The 27,605-nt window shown below is 32.1% G+C and overlaps 2 protein-coding genes across 4 annotated transcripts in view; one reads left to right on the top strand and one right to left on the bottom strand.

Annotated features, from left to right (window-relative positions):
* Nucleotides 1-27,605, top strand: part of LOC130891551 (octopamine receptor beta-2R-like) — a 201,003-nt gene that overhangs the window by 133,058 nt on the left and 40,340 nt on the right. The gene's annotated exons all lie outside the window — the stretch shown is intronic.
* Nucleotides 1,477-24,261, bottom strand: LOC130891556 (uncharacterized). Of its 2 annotated transcripts, none has more exons than XM_057796382.1 (3): nt 24,177-24,261; nt 3,525-3,772; nt 1,477-1,733 (listed from the first exon to the last, which is right to left on the bottom strand). In XM_057796382.1, the coding sequence occupies exons 1-3, from the start codon at nt 24,244-24,246 to the stop codon at nt 1,542-1,544; spliced, it is 510 nt and encodes a 169-aa protein (XP_057652365.1). In that variant the 5' UTR covers nt 24,247-24,261; the 3' UTR covers nt 1,477-1,541. The 2 variants fall into 2 exon arrangements, with proteins under 2 accessions (XP_057652365.1, XP_057652366.1); XM_057796383.1 differs by lacking the exon at nt 24,177-24,261 and adding an exon at nt 13,038-13,196.

The following is a 27,605-nucleotide window of genomic DNA, read 5'->3' as shown; positions in this document are numbered from 1 at the left end:
AACAAGCTGAATTTCGGGTAGGAAGATCAACACACAACACTTTCCGACCCACTCAAATTCTAATAAAAATGGCAACCGTAAATGAGAAACTCCCCCTATTGTTTGTAGATCTAAAAAAAGCTTCCAATAGCGTTCTACTGCTGAGTCCCTGGAAATGACAAACATTAGTGTTGAGCTTATTCCCTATAATTTTATAATTTTCAAAATATTATTAGAAAAAGCTAGATGACATCCAAAACCAATAAGCACTAAATATACGACATATTTATAAAAAGTATTGTTTCCTACGGTCCCAAAGTATGACAGCTGAAAGAAAAAAATAAGCTTGAAGCGACAGGAACCGATATTTGGCGACTAGCCGCAGGCGAATCAAAATTAGATATGACAACTAATAACCTCATTCGAGGAATTATGGGTCTAAATCGTATAATAGATAATGTGATCATCAAGCAACTAAAATTATACGGTCATGTCATCATGTCCAACGATTGACGTACGAGAGCCTGCCATATCAAAATCTTCATTAAAATCCATCGAGAAGACAAAAAAAAAGCGGAATACCATAAAAAAGCAACCAAAATGAATAAAAACATCTATATGAGAGAATTTTTGTAATGGGACAGATATCTAAAAATTTTAGCAACATCCAAGTGGACATAATATATTATAGGCCAATTAGTTTTATTATGACATTGGAATGTAGTAATTTTAGATTAAGGTTTTATATCGAGCGGACCATAGAAAACAGTCAACCCCGATATCAGGCAGTATTAAGTCAAGGAAATTATCAAACAAATCAATTTCTGTTTTAAAAGGGACATATTTCCATGATGTTTCTATCATTTTAAATACCATAAGTAGCGCTTTATTAGAAATGCATGTGATACATAAACAAATTCTATCAGTAATAAATTAACGAACTAGATGATCATAATATGTCCATCACCTTCCACACCAAAGTTCCTTCTAGAATGCTTCGAAGCGTGCTGGGTTCATAGAGTTAATATTAAAAATGAAGAGAAAGCGAGGTATAGGAGCTTGTTCGTCTGAGCCAGAGCTGCTGATAGAGAGAAAAAGAGCATCGCTGTACCACTCTATCTCTCTTCTGATTGGAGTTTCGAGTAGTGGAAACGGCAAAAGATGGGAATAACAAAGTTTGATTTTTATAGTGAGTAGAAAAATATAGATATAGATATAGATCGATGCTTTTCCTCTCGCTTTCAATAGTACAATTCTACTTACGTGGAACTTTCTCTATCTTTAATACTATGTTATTATATCTTTCATATATATATTTTTCGTATTTATAAGTTAGGGCCTGGGGAACCCCTTACAAAAAAATTGACGTGTTTTCTTAAAATTTCCTTGAATCTAATAAATAGAAATAAAAATGTGAAAATGTGAAAATTTAGTGAATACTGTCAAATACGGTTGTACTATTTTCTCCCGTCCACATTATATAGTCAGCAATAACAATTTTAACATTTAATTAAGGTTTATTTCATTTACATAATTATACGCATGAAAAACCAAATATTTTTTCAGTATGTCATCACTTTAGCTTCGCAGTTAGGCTCTCCTTCTTGTGAAAACATCTGCACACCAATTCTAGCAGCGCAATGATTGAATCTGGAAGCATATATTGATCCATATTCTGGTCGATCGCAATTCTTACCTTTCAAGTGTATAGCTAATCGATCTTTACAATCAAAAACATTGTCGCAGTTACAGTCCTAAAAATTACAAAACAATGAACTTTTTATAATCCATCTTATATCATACAATTACATTATTATATTTATATACTTTAGATACAATCTATATAATGGATGCCTGTGACAACATAAAATACATAGTATGGCCTGACATATTCTTCAGTAACAAAATATAAATTTATGTTTATATATTTTCCAGACAGGGTTGCATATTATCACCAATACTTCTTAATACATATTCGGAAGTAATTATCTAGGAAGCACTAGCAGTGAGTCCCAGTTAATAATATAAGATATACTGACGACACTGTCTTAGTAGTGGTGAATATAGAAGAGCTTCAAAGAATCACAGAAAAGGTAAGAAGAGTCAGCGAGCAGTATAAATATAAATGAAACTAAATACATGCACTTCTCGAAAATGCAAGATCAGAACGCACAATTACAAATTGGAAATAACCACATTGAAAAAGTACAGAAATACAAATATCCAGACTTGGATTAATTAGAGAAATGACAACTCTGAAGAGATAAAAGTAAGAATTGAAATTGCTCACAGTACATTTTATATTATAATGAGAAACTTCTTTCGATGTAAAAACTTGAATAAAGAATTGAAAAAGAGAATGATAAAATGTTACATATACTCGAAATGGAAGCAGCTACTTCAAAGAAAGCAATAATGAGAAAAGCTGGAAGCCTTTGAAATGTGGATATTGAGAAGAATACTACGAATATCATGGACAGATAGAATAGAAAATGAAGAACTATTACGCAAAGTTGCGATAGACTACCATAAAAGCCCGCAAATTAGGTTACTTCGGTCATGTAATAAAAGGACAACGATACGAATTCCAGAGACTGATTATGCAGGGAAAGATAGATTGAAAGAGAGGTATAGGCCGGCGAAGAATATCATGGCTACGAAACATGCATCACTGCAAATAGTCATGATGGTCGGCAACCTTTGTCCGAAGAAGAATTTATACTATTGTTGTTGTACTTATACAAATTTTGCAATTATGGTTCATGATTCTGGTTCTCTAGTTTTTGTAAGGAAACGCGAAATGCAGATGCTACTCCTGCCTATATTGTTGGAATTATATTTTTGAAGTTATGCTGTTCTCTAAATATCCTTCAATAATTGTACTCTGGCATCGACCATAGCACTTAAATGTATTCAAACTTGCTCTAGCTTCTATTAAAAGGGTTACCTTAATTCGACATAAGTAATTCTCAGCCATTTAAGCCCAAATATTTGGCAATAATATAGTGAATTTTCCCAACAGTTTGGAGTCTCCCACAAAATAGTTTCCACATTATTTTCTGCCATACATGTTAAAATTTCTTCATATTCTCTGTCGAATGAGTATATGGATTATCATGATAAAAGGTTTTGAGTTGTCTTTTTAACCTTTTTTGCAATTTCGTCGGGAATTTCAGAATCTTGTGTTGGTTTTGTGGACTATCCCCGTAAATAGCTATTATGTTGTGTATTAATTTCGACACGACATGTTTCAATTTCTAATTTTGCAATGAAGGAGACAAGAATAATAATTATTTTACCAAGAAGTACATTAATGGAGGCGATTAATGATAGATATGTTAACGAGTGAGCGCAGCGTTAATGTTCTAGATCATTAATTGGTTACAATACTTCTATACACGGATACAAGCTCCTTTTGCATTTCTCTATCAATTGGGATAACGGCGTTAGAATCCGTTAGATCATCAGAAAAATTAAATACAGAATGGTTCATGAATTAATACTGAGGGAACAGAAAAAATATTAAAAAAACATTATTTACTCACTAAATCTCCGAAACGTCCTGTATAGTTAATGATGGTTCCAACGATACAGTTTTCATTAGCCATACAACGTCTGAAAGCGTCACTGTCCTGATTTTCTTCATTGGATACGGTTAGCGCTCCAGCATCTCTCCAATATTGTTCTGAAATTGAATATCGAGCGCAATTCTGTCTTCTCCAGCATCCTGATCTAGCATGACATAAACATTGAACGCATGGATAGAGCGGATGATTTAACCAGTTTTCTGCGGCTGTAAGAAACCATATCATCACCTTATCAAAAAACCATCAGATTGTTTTGGTTTAGAACAAGACGCATTCAACCTCTATTGTTCCTTAATGTTTTTTAGCAAACAAGTTTCATAAAATTGTCAATAGAATAAATTCGCATCCGTAAATTATATTGGATTCTAGAGTTATTTATTTAGAGAATGAAGTCTCTCCGTTATCTTCGTTGACCGTCGGTGTTGCAGGTTTTCTGCGTCTTCCCTGCAACCTCGTGAACCGGTTCTCCAGCCAAATAGCCGGCGATACGCTGCGGGCGATAGGAACGGGTGGGTACAGCCGCAGCTTTACCCACCCGTTCCTTTTAAATTTAAAATGAACACAAAAAAGCACAAAATTTTCAAAAACCAAAAAAAAATTTCTTCAAATATCAAAATAAAACCAAATCGAGAAAATCCGTTTTTGCTTGCAAGCATCATTTTCGTTTTCTTCTGGCCAAAATCGCCCTTCTAAAATAGCTAGGCAAACACAACCCCACGCAACCACCACAACCCCAGCCCTACAGAGGAGCAACTCTCATATCAGGACCTACTCCAACAAACTGCTCTCTTCACAAAAATCCTCCTTATCTTACCAAACTTTAACAAACGAATCTCTTTATCTCCTTGAGACCATGTCATAAAGCAAACAAATAAAATAAAAGTATAAATTAACTGTACGAAAATTTTGAATAAAGTTATTTTACGATCAGTTGTACAGAAAGCCTATAGTGAGATTCAAATAGTTCCATAAGTAAAATTCAAAACCAATGGATTGAAGAAGCTACATTAACCAAACCAAATGATGGTCTTCGAGAAAAGAAGAATAGCGAAGCAGCAGGTGAAGATGAATTTGAAATAGAAGCTTTAAAGTGGTGCAGCAGTACAGCTCAACATCAAGCTACATCTCTCAATTATCACAACATTTTTCAAAACATAGTGTAGAGTAGATAGTAAATAAACAATGTAGCCGTCATAAAAGTATCAGTTTCCATGCTTTCCATAAGAGGAATCAACATAAAGAAGCCGCTTGGTTATAATTTAATTTTACAAGAACCATCAGAGAAGAACATACAAATATAACATACATCTTTAATGCTATGGAAATAATAATGGAAAGTTGTTCAAATAATAATTAATGATCCTCAAATCAGAGAAAAACCAGAGGATATCTTCTCCTATAGACCGATAAGTTCACTTCCATCTCTCTCATACATATTCGAGAGACAGTATGTTAAAAGACTCAACAAGGTATTAAATTAAAAAAAAATACTACCAGTCCATCAGTTCGGATCACACAATAAACATGGCACAGTCGAGCTAATTAATAGAGAAATGAATGAGCTGCAGCTTTTTTTAACATATCTCAAGCTTCCGATTAAGTATTATATAACGGACTGCAGGTCAAACTACCAACTCCAAGATCAACCCTCATAGCAACAAGACACGTTTGTTGATTTCATCAAAAGTATTCTCTGCTTCAGGAATCCAAGAAATAAATTGGCCTTTTTCCCTACCTGCCAGTGGAAAAATCTTTTATAAATCGATGATACCAGTCAACAAGACCTATGAGAGGCTTAATCTCAGTGGTATTTTTTGTAGCGAGATAATTCAAAATAGCAGAGACCTTATCGTCATCTGTGTGAAGACCATTTTTATCAACAACAAAACCTTAAACTTCGAGAAACTCACATTTTTTGAGATTGACAATGAGATCAGCTGAATGCAGCCTAAGGTATAATTTAGTAAGAATTTCCTCATGGAGCTCGAAAGTCGGAGTAGCGATAATAATGTCATCTAAAAAACAAAGGCAATATGGTCGAAGAGACGGATCTGTAACCATGTACATAAGACGAGTTATAGTTTTAGGGGCGTTGAATAACCATAAGGGGTAGTAACGGACGAGAAAATTCAAATGAAGGTATTTGCAAGAAAGCCTTTTAAAATCAATAAATGTCAAGAATTTTGCGTGTCGGAGTTTGCTAAGAATAATATCAACTTGTGCCATCGGATATGAATCAAACGGTAATCTTATTTAATTTTCGACCATCAAAACAAACTCATTCTTCAGACTTCTAGGGGACTATCCAGAGAAGTAAACACCAGATTTAACATCTCATCTACATCTGTTACACGGAGCTTTTGCTGAATTTATATTTTTTAAAATATAATCAAACGAGAATCTGTTCTATACTATTCGTTCTGTTTCCCAAATAAATACAAAAAAACGAATTTATATGAAAACTATCATATAAAATTTGCTTCAAACAAAACGAAATCCATAAACTTAACCGGAATTTTTGTGATTAAAAAAAAACTTACCAGCGAATTTAAAAAATAAAATCACCACAAATTTACTGAAATTTACTCGATTTGTAGATCGGTAGAGGAAGAATTCGAATCAATTACGAGGTTTTATTGAATTTATCGAATGGAGGGGAGGTCGATAACAAATTAATTTCTTCAAAAACTCGAATGTTAAACCGTAACAAGCCAAATGGCATGTTACAAACATATGATGATCACAATGCTGTGCTATACAGTGATTCAGCAATGGTCTCCAATATCTTACAAGCTACCCCAAAGAAACTACAGTGCTGGCTCAATACATAACATATAAATTTCATGAAGCGAAATAATACACACATAACATTTACCGTTAGAAGAGAAACATGACCATCAATGACTTTTTCCTATTTCCGAACCTCAAACTTGCAAGGGTTAGAGCATCGCTGAACTAAATGTGTAAACTTAAAAATAAATTATGCTGCAACATAAAAATGATTATGTCTTGTTTCTTTGTAAGGTCGGTAACTTTTCATACAAACTTCAGCATAATCATGGGATTGTAAGGCGATTATATGATTCATTTAATTATCGTAGCTATGTAACTTAAATCTTATTTGGTTAAAGGATCATACTTTATCATACATTAATATTCTCACAACGTTCCTGTGCTACTAAAGCAACAGTGAAGACAAAACACGTTTTTTGTTGAACTGTGGTAGAATAGTTGAATATTAATTCTCTGTTCTTTAGCAGACATTTGTATATATATTGTTATGAAATACGAGGATATATTGAAAAATTCTTAGCCTACTATAGTACCAAACAAAATTTTAATGTTAAAATATTTTATTACTCAACATATTCTCCTCTTAATTGGATACATTTATTACAGCGAACCTGCAACGTCTCTAGACCTTTCAAAAAAAATGTTTCTTCTTGCTCTGCAAGCCATACCTCCACAGCTTTTATTACCTCCTCGTTGAAAGAAAACTTACGATCATTCAAACTTCTTTTCAGTTGAGGAAAGAGATGATAGTCGGACGGAGCTAAATCTGGTGGATAAGGGGGGTGTTCTAGTAATTCAAACCCTAAATCACGAATTTCATGCATGGCAGCATGAGATTTCTGTGCAGGGATGTTGTCCTGCAAAAACAAAACACCTTTGGATAGCTTTCCGCATCTTTTCTCTTTAATTTTTTCCCATAGAGTGGTCAGTAATGTCGAATAGTAATCTCCAGTTATTGTTCTACCCTTATCCAAAAAAACGATCATGGCAATCTCAAAAACCTGAAGCAAGAACTTTTCCAGCAGATTTTTGGACACGAAACTTCTTAGGTCTTGGAGAACCGGAGTGTCGCCATTCCATCGATTGTTGCTTTGTTTCTAGATCGTAGTAATATACCCAAGTTCGCTTTAAGAAGTCTACATCGTTTTCAAATCGAGCACAGACCGAACGCGTTGTTTCTACCCTTGCACGCTTTTGGTCAACTATCAAACATTTTGGGTACCCATTTTGCAACAATTTTGCTCATGTCCAAATTGACTTGAACTATATGATAAACGCGTTCGTATGAAATATTCAGTGCTCCAGATATCTGCTTTAGACCAATTCGATAGTCTGATAAAATAAAGTCCAATATTTCACGATCGCATACGAAGAACATTGATCACCAAGGGTATTAAGCATATCTTCGTGAATCTGCTTACGTCTTAACCCTTTTAAATACAGGTACTTGATGATGGCTCGATACTCCAATTTTTCGATTTTCACAATTTCGGTGGATATATTTTTTCTTTTAATTCATTGCGTAACTCTGGTTACTTTTTTTGACGTCAAACTGCACACTGACACTTCTTATAAGTTATTGTTCATTGCTATGGTAACGCAATTTGTTTATGCATGGAACTGGTCTAGGCTAACTAGATATCATAACATCCTCGTATAAGAGCACTCACAGACCACAGACATTTGGTCGGGTTGGGTTGTTTAGCGCGAAAACAGTTGGGTCGGTGTTCAGTGCGCAAACCAAACAACAGTTGACCGACTGCTCTCCTCCAGTTGAATAGTTGGTAATCGACTTTTGAGGAGAGATACTCGTTATGTAATTATTAAGGATTATTATTTCTTTGATACAGTGGAGGAGAAAGACCTAGAAGAGAGAAACCGAGAGTTTTGGTTGCATCCCATCCACAGTAATAGATTATTGCAGGGAAAATTCTACACTTTGCATTCAAAATTACTAGATTTCCCTAAAAAATGTGCATAACCAGTTTCATTGAACATGTTCTATTCATTGGACCAAAAATGGCAAAGGAAAACTAGGGTGGGGTTAACGTCACGTATAAAGTTTTAAGAATCCCTATCGATCCTATGTATGTTATTCGGGGTCAAAGGTGAAAATATGAGGTGTTTTTGGATTTTTCTCGAACACGTTTTATCAAAAAACCTGAAACCAAAGCTTTAGATCTTAAATTTCTTTAAAAAACTGTCTTTATAACTTTTTTCTAAGTGTTACCATTCCTGAAATATCGCAATTCGGGCAAGAGTCATATTAAAAATAATATGCTTTAGATATTTCAATCAGATTCATACTCTTAAAAGACTGTTTTAACAGTCATGCTCGATGTTTATAAATTGTTCAAATGTGGCTGAGTCATTGATCTCTTTTTTAAAATCACAGGAATCTTCCTCTACTGTACTCAACTCGACATTTGAGCAAGACTGGCCTTGGCAATTGGTACACGCTGGAGAACACAGCAGCCCGACTTTTTTACAGCCACAAACTTTTTTGCAATTGCAAAAAATAGTGTATATATATATATATATATATATATATATATATATATATATATATATATATATATATATATATATATATTTAAATGCATCTAAATGTTCTTGATTTTAGGTTTCTTCTGTTCTAAAATTAGTTTTTTTTAATAATTTTTAAAAGAAAGATAAATTTTGACACTTCGACTTTTCTTAAGTCTTTATCAAAATATTTTGATAATATTTGGATAGCAGATATTGGAGGAAGACATTATAGTTGTACTTGCTTCGTGTTTCGCGTATTTTTCACAAAAGTTAAATATCGTTATTTATAAATGCAAGAAATTTTTTGGAGCGCTATAAACCGCAAAAAAAGCGAATTCCTTCCCTAATTATTGTTTGAGGTGTGGATTAAATTTCTGTAAATACTTTTGCGCAGTCAGTCAAATATTTTTTGTCAAATAATTTAAATACTGACGTTTTGCCCATTCTGTACATTGCTGACGAAGTGTCACACGTCATAAACTGAAAGCAGATAGAAGTTCTCCTAGTGTATGTTTTTCTGCAATCCATGTGTATTAATAATAATAATAATAATAACGTTTATTCATAAATTTAACAAATACAGTAATAAAATACAATTAAAATTGAATAAAATTGAATAAACATCTAGACATCCACAGAAGTATTGTACATACTTGTATGTGGTGAATACATTGTAAAAGAAAACAAAAAAAAATGCAGTTAAAACATTATAAATACATTTTTACATGATTGTGTTTCAGACATACATTTCGTACATGAGTTTACTCTTCTCTGTTTTTGTTTCAACATTCTATCATTTTGTGTATTTTTGTTTTGTCTGTTTCTTTAACAAATGTTACTAGTTGGGTTTTGAAGCGTTTAAAAGAAGTTTCATCGATAATTCTTTGTGGTAGTTGCCCGAATAATTTAGGTGTCAAGTAGGAGTAACCTTTTTGACCTATTTTTTTATGAGCTGTTGGTATACAGTATTGATTATTCGATCTTGTCGCGTATCTATGATTGTGAGTGGTAAGTTCGTATTTATTTTTATATTGATGGCATCCTATGTGAATAATGTATAGTTGTCTAACATCCAATATTTGCGTTTCAGTATAGAGTAGTGAGCTTGAATACCTTGTTGGTTTGTTGAGAATCATTCGGAGGAATCGCTTTTGAGTCACTTCGAGGGCATTTAGATAGCTCCTTAAAACTCCTCCCCAGCCAATAATGCCATAATTGAGGTGTGACTCAACCAAACTGTGATACAATATTTTTTTACATTTAAAGCTCAAAAATTGGCTTACTTGCTTAAATCGAAATAGGATACTCCGAAGTTTTTTAGTTAAATATTCCATATGATGGTTCCATCGTAAGTGATTGTCAATGTAAATGCCCAAATATTTAATTTTTTTTGCAGGTTTTATTTTAAAATCTTGTTGGATATTAAGATTGTATTTTGGCAGAGACGTTTCATGACTACTGAAGGGTAAATATACAGTTTTGTCAAAGTTTATTGAGAGTAATCTGCTGTCGAACCAGTCTTTGAGTTTTCCAAGATCACTCTCAATATTTATTTTGAGATTATACCAGTCATCATGTTTGTAGTAAATCACAGTATCGTCCGCGAAGCTGATTATTTTTCCAATTGTTTCCTGTTCAAATAGATTATTTAAGTAAATTACGAAAAGCACCGGCCCCAATACTGTTCCTTGAGGTACACCACATTTAATGTTGATCTCTTCACTCACATGATTTTTGAATTTAGTTTTTTGTGTTCTGTTTGTTAGATAACTTTTGAATAAATTATGAGCTAAACCCCTTTCACCCATATCTTCTAGTGTATCTAAAAGCATGGAGTGGTCGACAGTATCGAAGGCCTTTTTTAGATCCAAAAAAAACCCCAATAGATGGAGTGCTTGAATCCAAGGATTCGTAGATGGTTTTTGTCAAGGAATGGATTGCATCATTGGTAGATTTTTTTTCTCTAAAGCCATACTGGGATGTCGACAACAGATTAAAATTTGATAGGTATGTCGTAAGTCTTGTTTTTATAATTTTTTCAAAGACTTCGCTTATTGAAGATAGAAGTGAAATAGGCCTATAGTTTGAAATATTTTCTGTATCCCCATTTTTGAAAATTGGAGTTATAAGAGATTTCTTTAGAATCGAAGGAAATATGCCTGATTCGAAGGATTTATTTATGATGTCCGTCAAAGGTTCACATATGAATTTTGTAATAATCTTTAGAGTTTCAGCTTTCATTCCATCAAGCCCGGGAGCCTTTTTGTTTTTCAAGCTAATTATTGTATTTTCAACCTCAGTAGTATTCGTCGGTGTAAGAAAAAGTGAATTTTTATTTATATATTTTTTACTATTGTAATTGGGATTTTGTCGTATGTTCTTTGCCAAAGTTTCCCCCACATTCGCGAAGAATTTGTTAAATATATCAGCAGCATCTTTTGGATCTGTGACGATCTCATTTTTTTCATTCCTAATATTATTTATTATTCTTCCTGTCTTGATATTCAAAATTTCATTAACAGTATTCCAGAGTTTTTTACTTGCATTTTGTTCTTTTTCAACTAATTTTTTATAATAATTTTCTTTGGCAGTCTTTATTTTCTTTCCCGTTTCTTTTTTCTTCGTTAGATAATCATTTTTCAAGTTTACATTATTTGGATTTTTTTTCCATAATAAAAATGAATGATTTTTTTGGTTGATGTGTTTTATCAATGATTTTGTTATCCAATTTTTTCTTTTACGTTGACTATTTTTTAAGCGGAAGTATTGAGTTGATTTTTTGTAATGGATTTTTGAGTAATACTGAGTAATACTCAATAAACTCATCACCTCTCGCGACAATAGCCTCGATTAAATTTAGTATTCCATGATCTGCCACAACTGTTATATCTTCAGTTAATTGCAAATAAAACTGAGACATTTTTACGAGCTATAAGATAGAACAAATAACCTAAATGGTAGACGGTTGTAAAAGTATGTATATTCACTTGAACTGAACCTTTAGCGCTAAAAGAAAACAGCTGTATGAACGAGACCTACGGAGAGAATAGTCAGATACTTTTCAAGGCCACATGGGTAGAGAGGATTCAGCTGGGGACTCTTTTGAATAAATAGTATACTACATATATATAAATGATATGAGACACAAATAGGTATTTATACTTGCCTTGACTGCCTGATATGTATGGAATGGTAACTCTTAGGAGAAAAATCATATGAAATACCTTTGTAGAGAATTTTAAGATCTACAACTTTGGTTTGAGTTTTTTTTTTTTGATAAAACTTAAAGTTCTGGAGAAAATTCCAAGAAATATCAAATTATTACTTTAGATCCCGAACAAGTTTTGTAGCACACATAGAAGAAATGTGAATGCTTCAAAATTTATTTGTAATGGTAAACCCCGGCTCTCCACCAATATTTGGTTTACCGAGAACTTTTATTATTTGACCTCTAATTTTATGTCTAAATTGACCGGGCTAGTGGTTCTAAATAATTAAGGAAAGTTGTAAAAAATACAGTTCCCAGTTATTAAATATTTGTCATGGAGAAGTGAGAACCAATATATGTAATTTATTTAAAAATCATTAAAAAACTTCTATATTGAATCATATATTATCAACAACAGCGAGAAAGTATGCACAATTTCATGTCAATGGATAATTAGTAGTCCATATAAACAGCTCAATAAGTAAAACCTAATAATAATTCCCGATCGTTCAAATTTGCTGAGGAGTTTTTCACTTTCACAAAAAAATGATGATTTTCTACTGCAGAAATTCTCTTTTTAAATTTTGTGGAAAAAATATAAATAAATAAAAGTAACGTTCTGAATACATTTATACTCAAGGATTGTAGCGGTGCTATACCTCCATCTCTATCTCAGCAAGTTCTAATTGATTCTGTGTATGGAAGAAATAGAGAGAATAAAAAATTAAAATGATATATGTCTTAACCTCTCTCATCATTTACCATTATTAGAGTAACTCAACAAACTAAACCTAAAGGGCACCAAAAATATTTTTCTTAAAATGATCTTTTTTGGAATTGAGACGTCATATACTAAAATAATTGAAATATTACGTAACGAACTTATTGTCCATGAGGATGCAGGTTATACGATAAATTTCACAGATATCTGAATTTCTCACCTTCTAAGCCCACAAACAAACACACCAAGACAAAGACAACGTGAAAATTCATTATATACTATGGAATTTGTTGATTTCTTTTAAATATTTATATATATTATGTTCAAATGATAATTCACAAGTTCACAAGGTCAATTTTAAATGAAACAAAAATAAGGAAAGAATCACTTCTACTTACGTTGAAGTTTATGATTTCCCAAGTTCAAAAGTTCATTTAGTTTGTCTTAACTATTTTATGTAATAAACCATTCATAATGTATAAATATATGCATTAACCTTAATTGTGAACTTTATTTTTATCTTGGAGACTTCTACGTATTGGATATGGAAAAAATACATGCTTTATTACACGACATGTTTCTGTTAAAATTTACTACTCTGTATAAAGTATTGATTCAATTTGTTAAACACGTACTATTAATGAAATTTCGAACAATCAAATTATTAGTAACAAGTGGAAAGTTAATGCAAACTAATGTATGAAGCTTGCAGAATTAAATTCGGTTAATTTATTTCACATTGTCTAATAACTGCTATAGCTATTTGAAATTGCGACACTGTGGCAGGTAACTTTGGAAATTTAACGACACAGACGCATTTCCAAAGGTACAATACTGATATTCACCTTGACGTTTAAAGCATTTGTAATATCTGTGAACAAGCAATGCACTCTTCATAATATGTAGCCGCCAATGATTGAAACTGAGCTGTGACGGTCCAAGCCAGTGCTTCAGCTCATGGCAAAAAAAAACAGCTTGCAATTCATACGGGAGAACCAGAAGCAACAGCCTTGTTTACGTGAATGAAACTCAATGGAAAATGAGCTATAAGGATTACCATCGTTTTAACGGGGGAGATGCGTAGTCGACTACTACGCACACCAATCATCTCTCACAGTCTTGACATTTTTACTGCGTTATCGGCGGTTGGATAAAAAACCTCGTATATTTGAAATTTTATAAATATTTGAAATTATCAGATCTCTGAGTAGTTTTTACGCAGGACAGACTCTATAGATATCAATGGAAACACCTGACATACATAGAAAAGCCTTCTGCCTTCTCATTTACCAATTATATGCTTCACTTAAGCTGTAGGTACTGTAGGTAACTGGTCTTTTAACCAGACAAGATCATCAAAGACACAATCTCCGTGCTAGAATCATCAAAAACCATCAGGAATTCCGCTGGTGTATGGAGTAGTGTAGACCATGTCTTGGAGAATACCAAAAGCTCACACGTGTGAGGTTCAAATACATCTGCAAGCCTTACAGTTTGCCAATTGACGTTACACTATTAAAGGTAAGGTAACTGATTAGTTGTTCATAGGATATCAGTCTTTGGTAGTTTTTAGTAGCAAACGAAGCACACATCAGAAATAATATGTGCGCAATGACGCTAGACCTCCTAGTGTTATATCAGCTATGAAGAATAGACTTTTAGAACTATTATGGTATTTCAGAGCAAAATTATTAATACAAATATATTTACGTAAGATAAAAGCTTGAGTATATTTTGCAAGGATAATTTAACAACAGAATATATGAATGAGAAAATTTTATTAAGACAAAGTTTTCTCTGATATCTACTCGTACAAAAGTCTAATAGGATTTTTAATCATTCTCATTAGAGGCTCCTGAGAAGCTAGGTGATTTTCAGAGTCAACTTCAAAGTAGGATTTGATGGTAATAAGTGTCTCTTAACTTCAAAATGGCTAGATCAGTCTCTTCATCTTTGTGTAACTGGAATGCTGTGGGATAACATTTGAACAATCAATAATCTCATCATTTGAGATGTAAAGACCAATTTTTATATGCAAAATTTTTGTTCCAAATTCCAAAAAATCGTATTATAACATCAATTTTACTTCACAATACAGATTTTTTCGTTCTGGCGTTAGCTAGTATCTAATCGTGGAATAATTGTTTATATAGATAGCTAACCTCTCAACCAGCTCACTATTTTGCGAACGCCAATGACAATATTAATTCCAATAGATCACAATGATATGCTTCAATTGAGTTGTAAACAAGTTGATATACTACATAAATATGCAGCAGCATCGACAATATATTGTAATTATGGATATATTTGAGAGAATAATATCGCTTTTCCAGCCATTACTGCACGCAAGAGTGCTCTTTCAACATTTGACAGCTACGTTTGGTTTTGTTTTGTGATACTACAGTACTATTAACCGTTGTCAGTGAATTATAATGAAATTTTAATTTCAACACCTAATAAGTTATACCGCAATGAAGATGACCCCTGAACTTTTGAAGATAATTTATTCCTTCTCTTTATATTTTTAAAGTCAAAAAATATATTTTTAAAAGTTTTATTTAATTTATTTCACACATATTTTAATGTTATTACAATAAAGTCTAAGTCTGTCTAATCAAATTTATCATAATTAACAATAAAGAAATAACGTATTGCTGATACAGCAGACTAACGACCTCGTACAAATAAAACAATTGGGAGTTTCCTTTCTTTAATACAAAGTCAATATCAAGTGTTTCTTCCTAAATATGTAAATACTACAAAAGATTAAGCTTATTATTCTTATACTACTAGAGCCATATAGAAAAGGATTACTTGATGAAGTTTATTCAGGTGAACTTTTTCTATTTTCAATTTTTGTACCTTTATAATTGGAAAAGAAGTTTCGGTAATCTCTGCCAAAGTTAGGGCGTGTTCTGTATTTGTACTTTTATCATTAGAATATGACACAGACGAGGTTTTAATTTGGTAGCTGGCTGAAATAATAACAAGTTAAGTCAGATGTAAAATTGCGATGTCACTATCTTTGCAATTCTGTTTTCTTCATTGGTTTAACTCGATTCTCTTCCCAAATATTGATTGCAGCTCGGTACATGCTTCTTCTTGGTATTGGTACAAATTGTTACTCATATAAGGTGATTGATGGAAAATAATAGTCTGATTTATATTTGTAACGGAATAGAGCTGATAATAACCAGAGGAGTTTGTGTGGACCAGAGGAACATCTATAGAAAATCAACTTATTGTTCGAATAAACTAGTTTTGTTTTCACTATCTTATAAAACAGTCATCCGCTGAGAATAATATTTGATCTTTATTGTGGAATCTGTGTGAATCTGTTATGATTTCTCTAAGATTATCTGGTGAGATTAAGCTAGGTTGTATGGCATTTAGTATAGAAAAACTTATTGAATTTTCGATATCTGTTAAAAATATTAAAATTAAGTCTAAATTAACGTTACTTCTAGATTTGTTTAATATGGTTTGTATTTCTGTTATTTTGTTGAAAATTGATATTTGGTTTCTATTTAATGTATCATTTAAAACATTGATAGAGTTTGGGTTTAGTGAAATATGATTATTGAGTTTTCTTATAATTTTGTTTTGTCTATGTTCTAATTGAGTTGTTGATTTCTATTGCGTCTTGTTCATCTAGGTTTCCTGATATGAATTTTATGAGAGATCCTAGAGGATTGATTCATGCTCTTTTGGATAATTTAGTGGGGAAAATTGAGAACATTTTTTTATTTATGTTATCAATTTCAAGACGTGTTTGTACAGGATCCTTCACGACGATCTGAATCGATATGTATTGGGGAAAGTACTGCAACTAGTGTTCTGAAAATTTGCTTACGTGGGTTTTCCGAAATGCTCGGTTTAACTAAAATAATTTCAGTTTTCTGAAACTTCCGGTTACACCAAAGGGGACCCAAGCTTCGTTATTTTAAACGGAGTGCTATGGTTATCATTAAATTTTTGGAATCTACGTAAAATTTAAATACAACTTTATATAAGGCATCGTATGCCTAAAGTCCACCATTTTTTAATTATATTCACATTCCACATTTTCGAAACTTGAAGCGTAGAGAGAAAATGGGGCTTGCCATTTGAAAAAACTGAGTTTTTGAAGTTTTTAGATAGCGAAATCGGCACCATTTTCTGAACACCCTATAAAAATTTTTATCAAGGTTTTCACAGATTTTAAAAGCTGTAAGTGCTATTTGTCCAAATCTCAAAAATATTAGTCCTGACTCACTTAAATTTAGAAATATAATTTTTTTAGTGGAGGGCTACCTTTGTCCAAAAATTTAGAAAATGTGAAATAATTAAAAAATGGTGGACTTTAGGCATACGGTGCCTTTTATAAAGTTATATTAAAATTTCACGTATATTTCATATATAACCAAAGTTTCAGAAAACTGAAATTATTTTAGTTAAACCGAGCATTTCGGAAAACCCACGTAAGCAAATTTTCAGAACACTAGTTGCAGTACTTTCCCATATGCATATCGATTCAGCTCGTCATGAAGGACCCTGTACAAACACATCTTGAAATTGATAACATAAATTAAAAAATGTTCTCAATTTTCCTCAACAAATTATCCAAAAGAGCAAAGGGGTTCAAACAAAAGTTTATGGTAGGTATTTTGAGGAGTTGTAACTGTAATCCCGTCTGATTATACTCCACTTTTTTGTTTTGTTTCATTTCTTCTACGTAACAGTTAACTTAGATAAGTTTATATATTTCTTCAATTTCTTATTTCTTAGACCTTTTGATATATTAATGCTTCTAAATGTTCTTGATTTTAAAATTAATATTTTTTGAAAGAAAGATAAAATTTGACGTTTCCACTTTTCTCTAAGCCTTTATTAAAAAATTTTGATAAGGACTTAAGAAAAAGCCAAAAGTAGATTATATTGAACGAAGGAAATATTTTTTTCAAAGCTAGTAAGTAGCCTTTCCATTACCAGCCTCGTACGTCGGTGAAAATTGACATAGATTATATTTTTTTCGCATATTACTCCCATTAAAGTTTTATTATATTATATCGTATATAATCATCTATGCCCAATTAACTTTTAATACTACCTCTGAAAATTCTATAATTAAAATATTTTCCTGAACTTTGAAACTCAATATTATATTTGAAATTTATCTTTAGGCTTTCATCCCCATTTCAATCGCAATAAAACTATTGATATTTGTTACTCATAACTGGATAATAACTGAAGCTGAGTTGAATCGATTCTAATAATCTCCTATAAGAATTTGAAATTATGCTTCAACAACTTTTACTGAAAGTGAAGTGAAATATACATGCCTTCATAACTCGTTAGTGCTTATTATTGGAAGAAAACATGCTGAGTCAACGTTAAAAAAATCTATCATAGGATTTTTTCTACATTGAACTGTACAGCTTGTTACGAGCAAGAAAGTTTACTTGAGTGAAGCTCCAATAAAAGTGCTCATCTTGAAAATATTATCATACCATTATGTCGCATTTTCATTATTATCGTAAGATATAAAATCATTATAATATGAGAAATTATTGCAATTTAACATCATTTTTAAGATTCACTTCTCACTATTCAATATTTGAATTACTATAGTGTGACAAGCTCAAAATAAAATTAGTCACCTAAATTACTGTTAAATGAGAGAAATGAAGATAAAGTGACTTTTATTATGAATCTAATTCACTTCTTCATTCGCATTTGTTGCCAGTGAAATGAAATTTTTTTGATGAAAATGAAAAAGGAATCAGAAAAATCCAGACTCGATATGTAAAGTTCATAGACAGCGTCCTCAGAATCCATGCATTTTAGAGCTGAGCACTAATTCTTAAGAATTGAATTAATACTTCCCAACAAAGTGAATGAAGATATCCTCAGCAAAATTCTATCGTTTCAGCAGGATGTTTCTTAATTCTGAGGGATGATTAATCTTGAATTCAATATCAATGTGAAAATCCTCTTGCATGATTACTATTTTAGAAATATATAGTAATTTTCTTTTATTCATTCACTACTAAAAATTCACCAGTAACAACTATCTTATTGAAATTACACTCATAATAAATCTTGGAATGAATACACCGGACTTAAAAAGACCCAAAAAACAGAAGCTTCGGCGGTTCCTGCAGAACTCTTAAGCGCTTAATAGAAAATTAAGTTGATACCCTCGAATTACTTTGCAATCTAATTAGTAAGAATTTAATTCTATTTGATCTTATCTGTTTTCTCTTTAATTCAAATCGGCCTTTTCCTCGATCTTTTTACCGTTTCTGATTGTGAACACTTTCATTGTAAATTAAATTTAATAATGATACATGAACGAAAGATAACGAGAATTTTTCAATTGATATCATGAAATACTATTTCCATTCATGTAATCATTACACATGAATAGAAAAAATTATTTTCAAAAAGTGTTTCACAAAATTTATTTTAAGCATGCTTTTATGTAGGTATACATAGTAAACCAACTGTATTAATAGGGTCTCTAGATTCCAACCGTAATATTTTTCAAATTTATTTTCTTATAGGCTTATGAACATCAAGAACAGCTACCTCCTTGAGTATTTCTAGGTATAAAGGATGTCCTCAAAGTAGTTAAACAAATCAATCATACATTTTTTGATCACGATTTTCAATTCTACATAGAAAATTCATTTGGGATAGCGTTAACCAACAATCGAGATTTTTATTATTGCACAATAGGTTCTTAAAATATTGGAAGTCGCTTCAGCAAATTATAACATTGATTACTTTATTACGTCAAATGGAACATTCTGTAAATCAAGAATAATTTATAATTTTGTACATCAGGTATTCTTGAATTGATAATTTGTAATGTTTTTCATATTTCTTTATACGATTTCTATTCGTGAGATGAATTAATAAACACTGTCTCTTACGTTCTTAATTTATTTACACACCACACACTACACTGAAATTATAATGATTCACTTATAACTATCACTTAAATTATTTATTTAAATTCTTTGATTGCTTTGCTTATTCTCTGTTCACTACGACTATTTATTATAGACTGCACTCAATGCGCTACATAAACTTATTTCTATACCTATCTCAAAAGAATTCTCTAGCTCTAAAAATAGACAAATAAAATAATTGAATGAATAGACTTCCCAGGAATCTTTAAAAGAAACAATATAAATGAACCGCTTGCTATAAAAAATTATTTACACACAAACATCAAAAGAGGCGCGTCCACCGAAATACCAATTATTTTTATTGTTCATCACAGGTTGCCGCCTCCGCCGATTCATAGAATTTCCATTGTAGTTGGACAGGGTCGGCCTTGGGACCCTTTTCACGAACTTATTCGTAACAAATTAATCGGGGTACTTAGTATCAGTCTATTACCCGATTAACCTCACCTTCTCCTAAAAACTATGATGAAAACCATAGAACAATACCTCAGAAACATGAATCTCACAAGAAAGCCACCTCACAAAAAATAATTCGCTCATCAAAAATGCAAGTTCACTACCAGTGCACTACATTGCCTGGTTAGAGACAGAGAAAAGGTTATTGACATTCCTAGGCTACACGGATGATCTCGTACTAGTAGTAGCTCTAAATTAGCACGAGTCGTTGTATTGGGCATTTTTAGACCACAATGCGAACTCTCCATACATTCTCTCTGATATCCCAGTAGCTTCGAAACTATTGAGTGCACATACAAAGTAGTACAGGAGTGCGAACAAACTATAAAAGCACTAGCTAACAGGGACAAAGTAACTCTAATGTGGCTATCAAGCTACCAGGGAATTACAGGCAATGAGGACACAGCCTTGCCAAAAAAATGCAACTACAGCTTTACTGGAGCCTCATCAGTTGCCACATCAATAACGAACTGAGTGGATAGCTAAAGTAAGATGGAGTCTCATTAGAAAAACACTCCAGACCTTAGACGATCCAAAAGATTCATAACCATATCTGCCCCGGCGAATAACAGCTACTACTTACTAAACACAAGGAATTATAGAATCGATGGAATAAACTCCTATTGGACCGCTATGGGCTAGAATCTTGAAATGCTCTTCCAAGTCGAAGAAATATTTTCCGTAGACTCCGGAAGTGTGTAAAAGTGCAAGGTGCCAACTTCAAACATTTATTATGTTTTTTGTTTTTATTTGATTACTTGTAGACTGAACTACAAAATATTTTCCTTATGTAAGTAACACGGTGTTCGACAGTATGCAGTCCAATTAGAAATTGATTATGTTTTAATATCTCCTGTAAGTATTTTCAACAAATAAAAACAATTTATGATAATTTTCTTCAGAATGTCTCTTTATGACAAACGATTTCCTTGGCATGTACAACGACCTAAATATCTACCTATCTCCTAAACCATGAATTTTATCAAGTTAAACGAAGAGTATCTTTCTGTTCAAAAATCGATTGATGAATTCATTAAAAATCATAATGTTCGAAAGTATAATTTAGAAAATATACTTAAATACAAATAAAGGTTCTGATTTCGCAACTATAACGAGGGGTCGTATGAAAATTATTTTATGTCAAAGCATTATTCTCACTTCATCTACTCATTCCCAAATTTTTGGTACAAAGTCCCAGAACACCCTATATAATGAATTACAGAAAAACCCCTATCCAATTAACTTTCAATAACAACTCTAAAACTTCTATAATTGAAGGATTTTGCTGAAAATGACTGAATGCCAATTAATGCCATAATTTATAGCATCTCTTTGAAAATAATTATTTCCATTTGAAATTTATCTTCAGGCTTTCATCCCTATTTTGATCTCAATAAAACTATAGAAACAAGCTCATCATTTTTGTTATTAAATCCACATTTGTTACTCATAACCGGAAAATAATTGGATATAAGTTGAATCAATTCTCATATTCTCCTACAAGTATTTGAAATTATGTTTCAACAACTTCTAATGAAAATGAGGAGGAATAAACACACCTTCAAAATTCGTTAGTGCTTATGATTTGAAAAAACATGTCAGCGTTAAAAAAGGAAATCTGTCATATGATTTTTGAAGTTTTATTGAACATGTACAACTTATTACGAACAAGAAAGTTCATTTGAGTAGAGCTACAATAAAAGTTCTAAATTTAGAAAATTTTTTCATGCCCTTATGTCTATTTTGATTATTGTGGAAGATGTAGAAATAATGTCTGAAATTTTTGTGATTCAATATAATTTCTAAGATTTACTCAACATTATTCAATATCTGAATTACTATAGTCTAACAAGCTCAAAGTAAAATTAGTCAGCTACATTACTGTTATATGGAACAAATGAAGATAAGTAAATTTTAAGATTCACTCATTCACTCTTATCATTTTAAAGCTCAGCAGCATATTCACAGTAAAAAGTGAATAAAATTCCACTTTAAGAAAATATTTATATTTATTCTTATATTATATCATATTATACGGAATGGATAAACAGAAATTAGAAAAAAAAACCTGCAGACATCTTATATTGAAATCGAATACCTAATAGAAAATTCAATTAGTACCCTCGAATCACTTTGCAGTCTAATTAGTGAGCATTTCAGTCTATCCTGATCCTATCTGTTCTCTTTAATTCATATCGACCTTTAGATTGATTTTTTCACCCTTATAAAGTCTGTGAACAATTTCATTGTAAATTAAAGTTAATTGTGACAGACTAATGAAAAACAATGAGAATTTCCCAATTAATAACATAAAATATTATTTTCTTTCATGTAATCAATACATATAATTCGTAGACATTATGAGGCTTATTACCATTATTTTTTTCAAAAATGTTTCACAAAAGATTTTAAGCATGTGGGTTTACATAATGAGTCAACTGTACCTAAATTATTTTCAAGCATAAAGTATGTCCTTAATGTAGTTAAACAAATCAATCATACATTTTATGAGTAGGATGCCGTATATTTGATCACAATTTTTATTCTTCATAGATAATTAATTTGGGTATCGTTAACTATCAATCGTAATTTTCAATGTTCCAACATTGCGTAATGGAGTATTAAAATATTGAAGGACATTTTGGCAAAATTAAAACATTAATTATTTTAATACTTCAAATGGAACATCTTGTTCATGCATTGAGTTTTCTATCATAGTATTTAAGAGTTCCTGTTTGCCCACATTTATGTGTTGTGAGGCACATTCCACTTTTAAACAGTCTTCAAATTTACAACATTATCTTTTTTTTATTATATATTTTAACATTTTATGAGCTTCTTTAGACTTTTTGTTCACTTGAAAAGTATTTAGCGCTAATTGATACACGTTACACAGAAGCTTGATTCCTGGAATCCCTCATTTACTCAATCAAATAAGTCTGTTAATTAAGTGCGGAAGGTTTTTACAGTACGTAGACACAAATTCAGAGTGAAAGATATTAATTTTGTGTGCAATAATTAATATATATAAGTTAATTTGGTAGTCCTATAGTTTAAAAACCATGAAATACGTGAATTCTAGATAAGATTAGATAAACATTTGTCTTTATTGTCTAATTTGTTGCTCGATTGGCAACATGTTGCAATTACTTTTAGCTCTCAAAAATCCACATGCGCTAGTGAATATGAGTGTTAATTTTGATTGTAAATTTATGTAGAGGGTCCTTCACGACGAGCTGAATCGATATGCATAGGTATGGGAAAGTACTGCGACTAGTGTTCTGAAAATTTGCTTACGTGGGTCAAAATCCTCGATTTTGAAAGCTGTAAGTGTTATTTGTCTAAATCCCAAAAATATTAGACTTAAACTTAGAAATATATTTTTTTTATTGGAGGGCTTCATGTGTCCAAAAATTTCGAAAATGTGAAATAATAAAAAAATGGTGAATTTTAGGCATAATGTCATATATTAAGTTATATTGAAATTTTGCGTAGATTGCAAAAATTTAATAAAAACTATAGCATTCCGTTTAAAATAACGAAGTTTGGGTATAACCAAATTTTAGAAGACTGAAATTATTTTAGCTGAAATGCAAGCAAATTTTCACACTAGTCGCAGTTCTTTTCCATATATACATATATATGTATATATATATAAATTTCCTATTAATAAAACTAATTTTATTGTTCCTTAATAACTTAGATCCACTTTTTTAAAATTAGCGATGTTAATTCGGTTTGGCATTATTATTTAGCTGCAAAATGTAAGAAATGCACAAAAGAAATCAAATGTCAGACAGTATCCACAAGTAGCCTTCACGCCCACTTGAAAACTCGATATAACATAAATTTGAAAACTAAAAGCGGCGTAGCAGCATATTAAATGAAATAAAAATGATGCGTCTTGTTCTATTCAAAAGCTACCAAAACCATTAAATTCTTACTTTCAAAATCAAAAGAAGTAACAGTTATGTGAAATCCTGGCTCGTATGGTTGCGCGTGATGGACTACCATTTAGAATTTTCTGCTCTTCGGAGGATATAAGAAAAGGGCTACATGCAAGAAGATATAATGATTTACGAAAATCAGCAGCAATAATAAAATCCGTGATCATTGAATAAAGCAAGAAGATAAGAATAGAAGTTATTAAAGAAATATCGTAACGCCACCGATTTAGCTCAACATTTGACGAATGGTATTCGGTTTGCAATCGTATTTAAACATAAACGCACATTCTACTGGAGGATACATACGGAACATTGGACTAGCCCGTTTAGAGGGAGAAGTGCCAACGGAAAAATGTTTGGAGATTTGAAAATAAAATTACAAGAATTTGATCTCAACTTAACAAATGACATTGTTCATAAATCAACAGATGGTGCGTCAGTTATGGTACTCGGACATTTGATTGAAGTCGAACATCAGTTATGTTTTGCACATGGTATTCACCTAGCCGTTAGAGATGTCCTTTACAAAAACAGCTCCAGCTTAGTGACTGTTGATGCTGAAATTAAACCAATTGAATCACAATCGCTAGATTGTGATAATGCAAGCACAAGCAACACTTCAAACATGATATTGTTACTGAAATTGTTTCGGGTAATGGAATATTTTGCCTCTCAAGCAGAAAGATTTCATAGAGTAGGTTTACCACATTTCGTTATGCGTCTGTACGGATGCCAATGGTTCAATGCAGAGACTCTATATCAAGATTTCTCTTTGTAACATAGTTTGAAAGCTGTGTCATTATGTTATGAAAATTTAAAACCATCAATACCAGTTGAATAAAGGATTCAAATCCTTAAGACAATTTTTTTTCCAGTTGAGTCAGACCAAATTAAAGAAGGATATTTTCATTAGGCAACAAATTAGAAAGCTTTGAGCGATATTAATTTCATATATAAACTTAGCAAGAGCTTACAGGTTGGAAACTGTCATGAGGGGACTTTTGAGCAACAATATTGATTCAAATTACGAGTAGCTAGTTAATAACCTTTGAGACTCCTAGTCGCTTAGCTACCGAAGGTCATTGAAAATCCATTTTCTCCGTTTCCATTGGGATTAAAGGCTCCACTAAGATATTAGAATAATGGAAATTCCACAACGCGTTTTTAAGAGGAAAGATATGACCTCCCCCCTTTATAAAAGGCAAAAATCAAATGTGTTACATATAGAAATTTTAAATACTATACAAATTTAGTCCATATACATTGTCAAAATATATTTAATGCTCATTCTACTATCGTATGCTATCCAGCTTTACGTTACGGCAAGAAAAAAAATGTTGTTGTCCAGCAGTGTTATTAATTCAAATTGTAAAATGTCTATCCGATTCTTATATGGATCTTTGAAAATGAAACCTTGTTCAATAATGTCAAAAACATCTGCCTTTAATAATTTTCCTATGTAACTAATAGATGAATAGATAACAGTTCAAAACATAAATATGTTATCGAGTTGCCTTATGTTATATTTTTTCAATGATCACCGGATTTTAAAATTATTGAGACATTGTCTCTCGCTCATATATCTAGATACATTACAGGCGACAGTTTTCTTGAAATTCCAATAGCATTTATTTCAAAGCTCAAACATCACACGTTAACATTGAAGTCATCTGGCATTAATAAATTCTTTGGAATCGCAGCGTGAACAAATCAAAGTCATGCAATTTGATCGTGTTGCAAACCGAAACTGTAAGGGTTTTGCCTCAGCATGAATATTACCGTCAAATTGAAGTTCTATTTCCGCTTCAAAAACTTCCGCTTCCGTTTAGACACACTGAAATTCAGAATTAGAAGCATAAGGTGATGAAACTTTAAGTGAGAAACAATAACGGTTATATGGAACGTCTCTTATATATATACACAACTTGAACTAGTAAAGAAATGGACCATAACATGTAGAAAAGGATTTTGAATTTTGATGATAAAAATAGAATAGGTAAATGGCATGTATACAAGACTGTAACCGATCAACACTTTTGGCAGTGGAAAAGCTGGACTTTCTCATATTTGTGATTTACTACAAACCGCTTCACTGCATCACAAAAGCCATCAATAGTTGGATTGTGGGTGGTTAAGGACCAGTGCGCACATATACCCACTTAAAACTATCAAAGGCCGTTATCCTTTAAAAATCTGATCAACTTAAGCCTTTTAACGTCACGGATCAACCTCTAAGACATGTGCATGTGTTTAAATCTTGCAGTTATGAGTATTGGCTACTCACCGATGACGGTCTGCGGTTTCTTCCTTCTCTATGGACTAGCAACAAATGGATTTGTCTGTAATACCTCTAGCATAGAGATGGCTATGTACGGCTAATAGATCTGGGTCTAGACGTATTTGCTCCGATTTAAACTGACTTGATTAATAAGATGAGCAAAAACTCCATCTGTATGTGCCCTATCCGTTTTCATACCAAGTGTTTCCATCTATCTTCACAAAGAGAGATGTGGTAGTGTCGTCATTGCACTTGTTGCCTGAGTAACCGGACATCAAAACGAACTGGGCTTTACAGTCATCACTAACTAGCCCTTATAAGGCTTCTTTATACTCTTGCACAAGCTAAGAGTAAACCGTTTTAGCCGTTATCACATACAGGTGGTTCTGCTGTCCATACATATGCAGATTACTGTGCTTCTATAGCATCAATTAAGTATCGCACATCCACATTCCATCAGAGCGAATACTTTGGCTTGAAAGAAGGTGGTTTGTTCTCTATGTAAGAAAACTTCACTCATTTTTTCCTTAGAGTCGCTCGTCTACTCTCTTCTGTCAGTGATGTATGCCTTCAAGCCCCTATTATTACCGGTTTCTCTTTCTTTTCTCTTCACTACGTCCAGTTGCACTCTAGTCTTTAGACTCTGCTTACAACGCTAACACATGATGGCCTTGTATGTGGGAAGGGGTTTAAATATCGAAGTATGTATCTAGTGGAGGATATTCAGTGAAAGACCCCATGTATGTATAACCGAAGGTCCTTCTGCATGTCCTTCATTTTTTCAGCTAAACAAACCAAGCTAACATGTGGCATTTCGAACTATGAAGTTACTCCAAGAAGTTAACGTTAATATTTTGTCGTGGCAAACCTTATCGCCAGATGTAAGTCCCATCAAATTATTAAAATTTCTCCGATTCATGATGTAAGGCTACGTAATCAAAATGTAAGGACAATTAATTTTTTCTTCTGGTTGTAACACTTCCAGTGTCAGTAGGTATTAATCTATAATTTAGTTGTCAATATTTGATTCCCTCCATTTTTTACGATGTAGTTCGTTGCTAAGTATTTTATTAAATTAAACGTTTGAATTTCGTAAAAGTATAAATGATACCAATGTGTATTTTTTTAGCAGCTTTCTCAACAACGAA

The sequence above is a fragment of the Diorhabda carinulata genome, chromosome 3 (assembly GCF_026250575.1).
Source record: "Diorhabda carinulata isolate Delta chromosome 3, icDioCari1.1, whole genome shotgun sequence".
Lineage (NCBI taxonomy): Eukaryota > Metazoa > Arthropoda > Insecta > Coleoptera > Chrysomelidae > Diorhabda > Diorhabda carinulata.
Note: the sequence above shows the minus strand (reverse complement) of the source record. Positions and strands in the feature narration are given on the sequence as shown.

Excerpts from the sequence above, each read along its gene's own strand:
- LOC130891556 (XM_057796382.1), bottom strand. The coding sequence starts at position 24,246 with ATGGTAGTCCATCACGCGCAACCATACGAGCCAGGATTTCACATAACT. Across the intron at positions 3,773-24,176 it reads TACTTCTTTTGATTTTGAAA|CCGCAGAAAACTGGTTAAAT; the intron begins GTAAGAATTTAA and ends GGTTTCTTACAG. Across the intron at positions 1,734-3,524 it reads CAGGACGTTTCGGAGATTTA|GACTGTAACTGCGACAATGT; the intron begins GTGAGTAAATAA and ends TGTAATTTTTAG.